Source organism: Bombina bombina, chromosome 9 (genome assembly GCF_027579735.1).
Source record: "Bombina bombina isolate aBomBom1 chromosome 9, aBomBom1.pri, whole genome shotgun sequence".
NCBI classification, from domain to species: domain Eukaryota; kingdom Metazoa; phylum Chordata; class Amphibia; order Anura; family Bombinatoridae; genus Bombina; species Bombina bombina.
Window position 1 is genome coordinate 260,391,526 of NC_069507.1, and position 13,898 is coordinate 260,405,423.

General features: G+C 36.4%; 1 protein-coding gene across 1 annotated transcript in view; it reads right to left on the reverse strand.

Annotated features, from left to right (window-relative positions):
* LOC128640552 (ephrin type-B receptor 5-like) overlaps positions 1-13,898 on the reverse strand; it is a 147,622-nt gene that overhangs the window by 26,038 nt on the left and 107,686 nt on the right. Inside the window, exon 8 of the mRNA XM_053693021.1 lies at positions 96-255. Coding sequence (XP_053548996.1) covers positions 96-255 — 160 coding nt within the window. The remainder of the gene's footprint in view (positions 1-95; positions 256-13,898) is intronic.

Below are 13,898 nucleotides of genomic sequence, written 5' to 3' on the forward strand. Positions count from 1 at the left end.
AGAGTATTTACTGTCCCTTTAACTAGATTAGCACTATTTGTATGCTGGGGAGCAAGGGCTGAATAAGCAGAGACTGTACTTACTGTACCACTTACCTCCGTGCACCGTCTGAAAGTACATACTGCCGCCGTACGGCCCATAGCCAGCCTCTGTTCTTGCCCTCACCTGGAAGGAATAAATGGCTCCCGGGTTCAGACCACCGACTGTAGCTGTGTTGGTTTCACTGATCAGAGACAGAGACTCTCCCTCATCTGCCTAGAGATTTAAAGGGACATTCCGGTGAAAAAATGAATGCACATAGATGAATTACATCTTTGAATAGAAACATATTTACAATATACTGTACGTGTATTGGCAAAAATGTTTCTAGGAAAAGATATCACTGTTTTAGTGTTAAGATTTTTATCTGCACGGGCATGTGAAGCATAACTAGATATTCTCAGTGCACAAGCATTTTGAATACTGCAGCTGCTCAGAGCAACAGTGGGGATTGTATCATGCAAGCAATTAACAAATTGAGTCATTACCAGATGGTACAAGCACCTTAAGCCATCTGAGCAAGTGCTGTGTTTAAAATGCTGGTGCACGGTGCATACTTAAAGGGACACTGTGCCGAAAAATTTAATTTCATGATTCAGGTTGAGCATTAAATTTTATGCAAATTTCGAATTTACTCGTATTATCAAATTTTCTTCATTCTCTTGGTATCTTTATTTGAAATGCAAGAATGTAAGTTTAGATGCCGGCCCATTTTTGGTGAACAACCTGGGTTGTCCTTGCTGATTGGTGGATAAAGTCATCCACCAATAAAAAACTGCTGTCCAGAGTACTGAAACCAAAAAAAAGCTTAGATGCCTTCTTTTTCAAAAAATTATAGCAAACAGAACGAAGAAAAATTGATAATAGGAGTAAATTAGAAAGTTGCTCAAAATTGCATGCTCTTTCTGAGTTACAAATGAACAAATTTGGGTTCAGTGTCCCTTTAAATATTTTTTTGAAACAGCTATAGCTTTTATTAGAAGCATTTTTGGAAATACATTTATATTACAAAAATACTTCTATTCAAAACTGAAATGCATCCCTGTGGACTCCAGTTTGGGCTGGAATGTCCCTTTGAATATAAACAGTATATGTTTATAAGAAGTGAAATCCTGTGAGATGTTATTGCCATTTCATATACAGCTGTCTGTGTGTATAGGAGTGAATAGGATGGTGCAATGATAGAACATCACATGATTACACACTGCACTACATATAATTTAGCTGTGTGTGTGATTTTGTGCTGTGCACTACATATAATTTAGCTGTGTGTGTGATTTTGTGCTGTGCACTACATATAATTTAGCTGTGTGTGTGATTTTGTGCTGTGCACTACATATAATTTAGCTGTGTGTGTGATTTTGTGCTGTGCACTACATATAATTTAGCTGTGTGTGTGATTTTGTGCTGTGTGCACTACATATAATTTAGCTGTGTGTGTGATTTTGTGCTGTGCACTACATATAATTTAGCTGTGTGTGTGATTTTGTGCTGTGCACTACATATAATATAGCTGTGTGTGTGATTTTGTGCTGTGCACTACATATAATTTAGCTGTGTGTGTGATTTTGTGCTGTGCACTACATATAATTTAGCTGTGTGTGTGATTTTGTGCTGTGAACTACATATAATTTAGCTGTGTGTGTGATTTTGTGCTGTGCACTACATATAATTTAGCTGTGTGTGTGATTTTGTGCTGTGCACTACATATAATTTAGCTGTGTGTGTGATTTTGTGCTGTGCACTACATATAATTTAGCTGTGTGTGTGATTTTGTGCTGTGCACTACATATAATTTAGCTGTGTGTGTGATTTTGTGCTGTGTGCACTACATATAATTTAGCTGTGTGTGTGATTTTGTGCTGTGCACTACATATAATTTAGCTGTGTGTGTGATTTTGTGCTGTGCACTACATATAATATAGCTGTGTGTGTGATTTTGTGCTGTGCACTACATATAATTTAGCTGTGTGTGTGATTTTGTGCTGTGCACTACATATAATTTAGCTGTGTGTGTGATTTTGTGCTGTGAACTACATATAATTTAGCTGTGTGTGTGATTTTGTGCTGTGCACTACATATAATTTAGCTGTGTGTGTGATTTTGTGCTGTGCACTACATATAATTTAGCTGTGTGTGTGATTTTGTGCTGTGCACTACATATAATTTAGCTGTGTGTGTGATTTTGTGCAGTGTGCACTACATATAATTTAGCTGTGTGTGTGATTTTGTGCTGTGTGCACTACATATAATTTAGCTGTGTGTGTGATTTTGTGCAGTGTGCACTACATATAATTTAGCTGTGTGTGGGATTTTGTGCAGTGTGCACTACATATAATTTAGCTGTGTGTGTGATTTTGTGCAGTGTGCACTACATATAATTTAGCTGTGTGTGTGATTTTGTGCAGTGTGCACTACATATAATTTAGCTGTGTGTGTGATTTTGTGCTGTGCACTACATATAATTTAGCTGTGTGTGTGATTTTGTGCAGTGTGCACTACATATAATTTAGCTGTGTGTGATTTTGTGCAGTGTGCACTACATATAATTTAGCTGTGTGTGTGATTTTGTGCTGTGCACTACATATAATTTAGCTGTGTGTGTGATTTTGTGCTGTGCACTACATATAATTTAGCTGTGTGTGTGATTTTGTGCAGTGTGCACTACATATAATTTAGCTGTGTGTGTGATTTTGTGCAGTGTGCACTACATATAATTTAGCTGTGTGTGTGATTTTGTGCTGTGCACTACATATAATTTAGCTGTGTGTGTGTGATTTTGTGCTGTGCACTACATATAATTTAGCTGTGTGTGTGATTTTGTGCTGTGCACTACATATAATTTAGCTGTGTGTGTGATTTTGTGCAGTGTGCACTACATATAATTTAGCTGTGTGTGTGATTTTGTGCAGTGTGCACTATATATAATTTAGCTGTGTGTGTGATTTTGTGCTGTGTGCACTACATATAATTTAGCTGTGTGTGTGATTTTGTGCTGTGCACTACATATAATTTAGCTGTGTGTGTGATTTTGTGCTGTGCACTACATATAATATAGCTGTGTGTGTGATTTTGTGCTGTGCACTACATATAATTTAGCTGTGTGTGTGATTTTGTGCTGTGCACTACATATAATTTAGCTGTGTTTGTGATTTTGTGCTGTGCACTACATATAATTTAGCTGTGTGTGTGATTTTGTGCTGTGCACTACATATAATTTAGCTGTGTGTGATTTTGTGCTGTGTGCACTACATATAATTTAGCTGTGTGTGTGATTTTGTGCTGTGCACTACATATAATTTAGCTGTGTGTGTGATTTTGTGCTGTGCACTACATATAATTTAGCTGTGTGTGTGATTTTGTGCAGTGTGCACTACATATAATTTAGCTGTGTGTGTGATTTTGTGCTGTGCACTACATATAATTTAGCTGTGTGTGTGATTTTGTGCAGTGTACACTACATATAATTTAGCTGTGTGTGTGATTTTGTGCTGTGCACTACATATAATTTAGCTGTGTGTGTGATTTTGTGCTGTGCACTACATATAATTTAGCTGTGTGTGTGATTTTGTGCTGTGCACTACATATAATTTAGCTGTGTGTGTGATTTTGTGCAGTGTGCAATACATATAATTTAGCTGTGTGTGTGATTTTGTGCAGTGTGCACTACATATAATTTAGCTGTGTGTGTGATTTTGTGCAGTGTGCACTACATATAATTTAGCTGTGTGTGTGATTTTGTGCAGTGTGCACTACATATAATTTAGCTGTGTGTGTGATTTTGTGCTGTGCACTACATATAATTTAGCTGTGTGTGTGATTTTGTGCTGTGCACTACATATAATTTAGCTGTGTGTGTGATTTTGTGCAGTGTGCACTACATATAATTTAGCTGTGTGTGTGATTTTGTGCTGTGCACTACATATAATTTAGCTGTGTGTGTGATTTTGTGCAGTGTGCACTACATATAATTTAGCTGTGTGTGTTATTTTGTGCAGTGTGCACTACATATAATTTAGCTGTGTGTGTGATTTTGTGCAGTGTGCACTACATATAATTTAGGTGTGTGTGTGATTTTGTGCTGTGCACTACATATAATTTAGCTGTGTGTGTGATTTTGTGCTGTGCACTACATATAATTTAGCTGTGTGTGTGATTTTGTTCTGTGCACTACATATAATTTAGCTGTGTGTGTGATTTTGTGCTGTGCACTACATATAATTTAGCTGTGTGTGTGATTTTGTGCTGTGCACTACATATAATTTATCTGTGTGTGTGATTTTGTGCAGTGTGCACTACATATAATTTAGCTGTGTGTGTGATTTTGTGCTGTGTGCACTACATATAATTTATCTGTGTGTGTGATTTTGTGCAGTGTGCACTACATATAATTTAGCAGTGAGTGTGATTTTGTGCTGTGCACTACATATAATTTAGCTGTGTGTGTGATTTTGTGCTGTGCACTACATATAATTTAGCTGTGTGTGTGATTTTGTTCTGTGCACTACATATAATTTAGCTGTGTGTGTGATTTTGTGCTGTGCACTACATATAATTTAGCTGTGTGTGTGTGATTTTGTGCTGTGCACTACATATAATATAGCTGTGTGTGTGATTTTGTGCTGTGCACTACATATAATTTAGCTGTGTGTGTGATTTTGTGCAGTGTGCACTACATATAATTTAGCTGTGTGTGTGATTTTGTGCTGTGCACTACATATAATATAGCTGTGTGTGTGATTTTGTGCTGTGCACTACATATAATTTAGCTGTGTGTGTGATTTTGTGCTGTGCACTACATATAATTTAGCTGTGTGTTTGATTTTGTGCAGTGTGCACTACATATAATTTAGCTGTGTGTGTGATTTTGTGCAGTGTGCACTACATATAATTTAGCTGTATGTGTGATTTTGTGCAGTGTGCACTACATATAATTTAGCTGTGTGTGTGATTTTGTGCTGTGCACTACATATAATTTAGCTGTGTGTGTGATTTTGTGCTGTGCACTACATATAATTTAGCTGTGTGTGTGATTTTGTGCAGTGTGCACTACATATAATTTAGCTGTGTGTGTGATTTTGTGCAGTGTGCACTATATATAATTTAGCTGTGTGTGTGATTTTGTGCTGTGTGCACTACATATAATTTAGCTGTGTGTGTGATTTTGTGCTGTGCACTACATATAATTTAGCTGTGTGTGTGATTTTGTGCAGTGTGCACTACATATAATTTAGCTGTGTGTGTGATTTTGTGCTGTGCACTACATATAATTTAGCTGTGTGTGTGATTTTGTGCTGTGCACTACATATAATTTAGCTGTGTGTGTGATTTTGTGCTGTGCACTACATATAATTTAGCTGTGTGTGTGATTTTGTGCAGTGTGCAATACATATAATTTAGCTGTGTGTGTGATTTTGTGCAGTGTGCACTACATATAATTTAGCTGTGTGTGTGATTTTGTGCTGTGCACTACATATAATTTAGCTGTGTGTGTGATTTTGTGCTGTGCACTACATATAATTTAGCTGTGTGTGTGATTTTGATCTGTGCACTACATATAATTAGCTGTGTGTGTGATTTTGTGCTGTGCACTACATATAATTTAGCTGTGTGTGTGATTTTGTGCAGTGTGCAATACATATAATTTAGCTGTGTGTGTGATTTTGTGCAGTGTGCACTACATATAATTTAGCTGTGTGTGTGATTTTGTGCTGTGCACTACATATAATTTAGCTGTGTGTGTGATTTTGTGCTGTGCACTACATATAATTTAGCTGTGTGTGTGATTTTGTGCTGTGCACTACATATAATTTAGCTGTGTGTGTGATTTTGTTCTGTGCACTACATATAATTTAGCTGTGGGTCTGATTTTGTGCTGTGCACTACATATAATTTAGCTGTGTGTGTGATTTTGTGCTGTGCACTACATATAATTTATCTGTGTGTGTGATTTTGTGCAGTGTGCACTACATATAATTTAGCTGTGTGTGTGATTTTGTGCAGTGTGCACTACATATAATTTAGCTGTGTGTGTGATTTTGTGCTGTGTGCACTACATATAATTTATCTGTGTGTGTGATTTTGTGCTGTGCACTACATATAATTTATCTGTGTGTGTGATTTTGTGCTGTGCACTACATATAATTTAGCTGTGTGTGTGATTTTGTGCAGTGTGCACTACATATAATTTAGCAGTGAGTGTGATTTTGTGCTGTGCACTACATATCATTTAGCTGTTTGTGTGATTTTGTGCTGTGCACTACATATAATATAGCTGTGTGTGTGATTTTGTGCTGTGCACTACATATAATTTAGCTGTGTGTGTGATTTTGTGCTGTGCACTACATATAATATAGCTGTGTGTGTGATTTTGTGCTGTGCACTACATATAATTTAGCTGTGTGTGTGATTTTGTGCAGTGTGCACTACATATAATTTAGCTGTGTGTGTGATTTTGTGCAGTGTGCACTACATATAATTTAGCTGTGTGTGTGATTTTGTGCTGTGCACTACATATAATTTAGCTGTGTGTGTGATTTTGTGCTGTGCACTACATATAATTTAGCTGTGTGTGTGATTGTGTGCTGTGCACTACATATAATTTAGCTGTGCGTGTGATTTTGTGCTGTGCACTACATATAATTTAGCTGTGTGTGTGATTTTGTGCTGTGCACTACATATAATTTATCTGTGTGTGTGATTTTGTGCTGTGCACTACATATAATTTAGCTGTGTGTGTGATTTTGTGCAGTGTGCACTACATATAATTTAGCAGTGAGTGTGATTTTGTGCTGTGCACTACATATCATTTAGCTGTTTGTGTGATTTTGTGCTGTGCACTACATATAATATAGCTGTGTGTGTGATTTTGTGCTGTGCACTACATATAATATAGCTGTGTGTGTGATTTTGTGCTGTGCACTACATATAATATAGCTGTGTGTGTGATTTTGTGCTGTGCACTACATATAATTTAGCTGTGTGTGTGATTTTGTGCAGTGTGCACTACATATAATTTAGCTGTGTGTGTGATTTTGTGCTGTGCACTACATATAATTTAGCTGTGTGTGTGATTTTGTGCTGTGCACTACATATAATTTAGCTGTGTGTGTGATTTTGTGCTGTGCACTACATATAATTTAGCTGTGTGTGTTATTTGTGCTGTGCACTACATATAATTTAGCTGTGCGTGTGATTTTGTGCTGTGCACTACATATAATTTAGCTGTGTGTGTGATTTTGTGCTGTGCACTACATATAATTTAGCTGTGTGTGTGATTTTGTGCTGTGTGCACTACATATAATTTAGCTGTGTGTGTGATTTTGTGCTGTGCACTACATATAATTTAGCTGTGTGTGTGATTTTGTGCTGTGCACTACATATAATTTAGCTGTGTGTGTGATTTTGTGCAGTGTGCACTACATATAATTTAGCTGTGTGTGTGATTTTGTGCAGTGTGCACTACATATAATTTAGCTGTGTGTGTGATTTTGTGCTGTGTGCACTACATATAATTTAGCTGTGTGTGTGATTTTGTGCTGTGCACTACATATATTTAGCTGTGTGTGTGATTTTGTGCTGTGCACTACATATAATTTAGGTGTGTGTGTGATTTTGTGCAGTGTGCACTACATATAATTTAGCTGTGTGTGTGATTTTGTGCTGTGCACTACATATAATTTAGCTGTGTGTGTGATTTTGTGCAGTGTGCACTACATATAATTTAGCTGTGTGTGTGATTTTGTGCAGTGTGCACTACATATAATTTAGCTGTGTGTGTGATTTTGTGCAGTGTGCACTACATATAATTTAGGTGTGTGTGTGATTTTGTGCTGTGCACTACATATAATTTAGCTGTGTGTGTGATTTTGTGCTGTGCACTACATATAATTTAGCTGTGTGTGTGATTTTGTGCTGTGCACTACATATAATTTATCTGTGTGTGTGATTTTGTGCTGTGCACTACATATAATTTATCTGTGTGTGTGATTTTGTGCTGTGTGCACTACATATAATTTAGCTGTGTGTGTGATTTTGTGCTGTGCACTACATATAATTTAGCTGTGTGTGTGATTTTGTGTAGTGTGCACTACATATAATTTAGCTGTGTGTGTGATTTTGTGCAGTGTGCACTACATATAATTTAGCTGTGCGTGTGATTTTGTGCAGTGTGCACTACATATAATTTAGCTGTGCGTGTGATTTTGTGCTGTGCACTACATATAATTTAGCTGTGTGTGTGATTTTGTGCTGTGCACTACATATAATTTAGCTGTGTGTGTGATTTTGTGCTGTGCACTACATATAATTTAGCTGTGTGTGTGATTTTGTGCTGTGCACTACATATAATTTAGCTGTGCGTGTGATTTTGTGCAGTGTGCACTACATATAATTTAGCTGTGTGTGTGATTTTGTGCTGTGCACTACATATAATTTAGCTGTGTGTGTGATTTTGTGCTGTGCACTACATATAATTTAGCTGTGTGTGTGATTTTGTGCTGTGTGCACTACATATAATTTAGCTGTGTGTGTGATTTTGTGCTGTGTGTACTACATATAATTTAGCTGTGTGTGATTTTGTGCTGTGTGCACTACATATAATTTAGCTGTGTGCTAGTCTGATGCCTATATATAATTCTAGTAGTTTTCTATCATTTATAATGTGCTATACAGAGGCACAAAGTGACCTATATTGTATGTTCCACTACAGCAATTCTCCTCATTTACTTCTGGAGGTTCCAGTGTGGCCCCATATCATTCAGATAGGATATTGCTATAGAATATTAAATCCTTGGGGTTTCTGTTAATACCAGTTAAACTAAAAGGGGCATTAATGAACTTTACATCTCTGTCTAGAATTACTAAAAGCAAAACGTCTCTGTTACTGGCTCTTGTGTTTACAGTCTAAACCTCAAAAAAATAATCTAAAAAAGACTAAACAAAATAATATTCTTTAGGATTTTTTAAAAAAATTACATGAAACTTAAAATTAAACTTTCAATGATTAAAGGGACATGAAACCCAACAATTTTCTTTCATGATTTTATTTATCTAAATTTTATTTTGTTCCCTTGTTATCCTTTGTTGAAAAGCATAACTAGGAAAACTAAGGACCAGCAGGGCACTACTGGGAGCTAGCTGTTGATTATTGGCTGTACATATATATGTCTTGTGATTGGATCACCTGAGGTATTCAGCTAGCTCAGAGTAGAGCATTTCTGCTTCTTCAACAAAGGATGACAAAAGAAAGAAGCACTTTTGAGAATAGAAGTAAATTGGGAAGTTTTTTAAAACGGCATGCTCTATCTGAATCATGGGGTTTCATGTCCCTTTAAGACAGAGCAATCAGTTTTACAAATCAATTGACTTAAAAGGACATTAAACCCAAAGTCTTTCTTTCATGATTCCGATAGAGAATACAATTTTAAACAACTTTCCAATTTACTTATATTATTTGATTTGCTTCCTTCTCTTGTTATCCTTTGCTGAAAAACTTATCCCATGTGTTCAGTTAGAAACCAGTAGTGCATTGCTGCTCCTTCAACAAATCATACCAAGAAAATGAAACAGATTAGATAATAGAAGTAAATTAGAAAGTTGTTTAAAATTATATTTAGTATCTGAATCATGAAAGAAATATTTTGGGTTTCATGACCCTTTAATATCAAATGCACTACATTCTCTTGTTATCCATTGTTGATGAGCATACATAGATACCCTCAGGAGAGTGCATGTGAATGGAGTACTGAGTGCCTACAGTGTTGCACTGATATTTGTAAAATAATCTAGAGCTGCTAAGTCTACCTAGGTATGTTCTTCAGTAAAGGATGACAAGAGAATCAAATTGGAAAACTTATTTTTTTTGCTAATTGCCTGGTTTGTTTGAATCATGAAAGTTTAGTTTGAGATTCATGTCCCTTTAATAGTGTACATCATGACTTCATATGATTGGGTAAAGAAACACAACACTAGTCTTGATTTGGCTGTGTATGTTTTACTTCTGGAACAGTCACCCTAAGACATTGTCATCCAGAAGTTCTAACAAAGTGATTGGGCCCTTTGTGTGTAATGTGTTTAACCTGTGAGTCTGTGCACACTGCACAAAATCACACACACAGCTAAATTATATGTAGTGCACAGCACAAAATCACACACACAGCTAAATTATATGTAGTGCACAGCACAAAATCACACACACAGCTAAATTATATGTAGTGCACTGCACAAAATCACACACACAGCTATATTATATGTAGTGCACACTGCACAAAATCACACACACAGCTAAATTATATGTAGTGCACAGCACAAAATCACACACACAGCTAAATTATATGTAGTGCACACTGCACAAAATCACACACACAGCTAAATTATATGTAGTGCACACAGCACAAAATCACACACACAGCTAAATTATATGTAGTGCACAGCACAAAATCACACACACAGCTAAATTATATGTAGTGCACAGCACAAAATCACACACACAGCTAAATTATATGTAGTGCACAGCACAAAATCACACACACAGCTAAATTATATGTAGTGCACTGCACAAAATCACACACACAGCTATATTATATGTAGTGCACACTGCACAAAATCACACACACAGCTAAATTATATGTAGTGCACACTGCACAAAATCACACACACAGCTAAATTATATGTAGTGCACACTGCACAAAATCACACACACAGCTAAATTATATGTAGTGCACACTGCACAAAATCACACACACAGCTAAATTATATGTAGTGCACACTGCACAAAATCACACACACAGCTAAATTATATGTAGTGCACAGCACAAAATCACACACACAGCTAAATTATATGTAGTGCACAGCACAAAATCACACACACAGCTAAATTATATGTAGTGCACAGCACAAATCACACACACAGCTAAATTATATGTAGTGCACAGCACAAAATCACACACACAGCTAAATTATATGTAGTGCACAGCACAAAATCACACACACAGCTAAATTATATGTAGTGCACAGCACAAAATCACACACACAGCTAAATTATATGTAGTGCACAGCACAAAATCACACACACAGCTAAATTATATGTAGTGCACACTGCACAAAATCACACACACAGCTAAATTATATGTAGTGCACACAGCACAAAATCACACACACAGCTAAATTATATGTAGTGCACAGCACAAAATCACACACACAGCTAAATTATATGTAGTGCACAGCACAAAATCACACACAGCTAAATTATATGTAGTGCACACTGCACAAAATCACACACACAGCTAAATTATATGTAGTGCACACTGCACAAAATCACACACACAGATAAATTATATGTAGTGCACAGCACAAAATCACACACACAGCTAAATTATATGTAGTGCACAGCACAAAATCACACACACAGCTAAATTATATGTAGTGCACAGCACAAAATCACACACACAGCTAAATTATATGTAGTGCACAGCACAAAATCACACACACAGCTAAATTATATATAGTGCACAGCACAAAATCACACACACAGCTAAATTATATGTAGTGCACAGCACAAAATCACACACAGCTAAATTATATGTAGCGCACAGCACAAAATCACACACACAGCTAAATTATATGTAGTGCACAGCACAAAATCACACACACAGCTAAATTATATGTAGTGCCACAGCACAAAATCACACACACAGCTAAATTATATGTAGTGCACACTGCACAAATCACACACACAGCTAAATTATATGTTGTGCACCAGCACAAATCACACACACAGCTAAATTATATGTAGTGCACAGCACAAAATCACACACACAGCTAAATTATATGTAGTGCACAGCACAAAATCACACACACAGCTAAATTATATGTAGTGCACAGCACAAAATCACACACCACAGCTAAATTATATGTAGTGCACAGCACAAAATCACACACACAGCTAAATTATATGTAGTGCACAGCACAAAATCACACACACAGCTATATTATATGTAGTGCACAGCACAAAATCACACACACAGCTAAATTATATGTATTGCACACTGCACAAAATCACACACACAGCTAAATTATATGTAGTGCACACTGCACAAAATCACACACACAGCTAAATTATATGTAGTGCACAGCACAAAATCACACACACAGCTAAATTATATGTAGTGCACACAGCACAAAATCACACACACAGCTAAATTATATGTAGTGCACACTGCACAAAATCACACACACAGCTAAATTATATGTAGTGCACAGCACAAAATCACACACACAGCTAAATTACATGTAGTACACACACAGCTAAATTATATGTAGTGCACAGCACAAAATCACACACACAGCTAAATTATATGTAGTGCACACTGCACAAAATCACACACACAGCTAAATTATATGTAGTGCACACAGCACAAAATCACACACACAGCTAAATTATATGTAGTGCACAGCACAAAATCACACACACAGCTAAATTATATGTAGTGCACAGCACAAAATCACACACACAGCTAAATTATATGTAGTGCACAGCACAAAATCACACACACAGCTAAATTATATGTAGTGCACAGCACAAAATCACACACACAGCTAAATTATATGTAGTGCACAGCACAAAATCACACACACAGCTATATTATATGTAGTGCACAGCACAAAATCACACACACAGCTAAATTATATGTAGTGCACACTGCACAAAATCACACACACAGCTAAATTATATGTAGTGCACACTGCACAAAATCACACACACAGCTAAATTATATGTAGCGCACAGCACAAAATCACACACACAGCTAAATTATATGTAGTGCACAGCACAAAATCACACACACAGCTAAATTATATGTAGTGCACACAGCAGAAAATCACACACACAGCTAAAATTATATGTAGTGCACAGCACAAAATCACACACACAGCTAAATTATATGTAGGGCTCAGCACAAAATCCACCAGCACACAGCTAAATTATATGTAGTGCACACTGCACAAAATCACACACACAGCTAAATTATATGTAGTGCACACAGCACAAAATCACACACACAGCTAAATTATATGTAGTGCACACTGCACAAAATCACACACACAGCTAAATTATATGTAGTGCACACTGCACAAAATCACACACACAGCTAAATTATATGTAGTGCACAGCAGCAAAATCACACACACAGCTAAATTATATGTAGTGCACACAGCACAAAATCACACACACAGCTAAATTATATGTAGTGCACAGCACAAAATCACACACACAGCTAAATTATATGTAGTGCACAGCACAAAATCACACACACAGCTAAATTATATGTAGTGCACAGCACAAAATCACACACACAGCTAAATTATATGTAGTGCACAGCACAAAATCACACACACAGCTAAATTATTTGTAGTGCACAGCACAAAATCACACACACAGCTAAATTATATGTAGTGCACACTGCACAAAATCACACACAGCTAAATTATATGTAGTGCACAACACAAAATCACACACACAGCTAAATTATATGTAGTGCACACTGCACAAAATCACACACACAGCTAAATTATATGTAGTGCACAGCACAAAATCACACACACAGCTAAATATATGTAGTGCACACTGCACAAAATCACACACACAGCTAAATTATATGTAGTGCACACAGCACAAAATCACACACACAGCTAAATTATATGTAGTGCACACTGCACAAAATCACACACACAGCTAAATTATATGTAGTGCACACTGCACAAAATCACACACACAGCTAAATATATGTAGTGCACACTGCACAAAATCACACACACAGCTAAATTATATGTAGTGCACACTGCACAAAATCACACACACA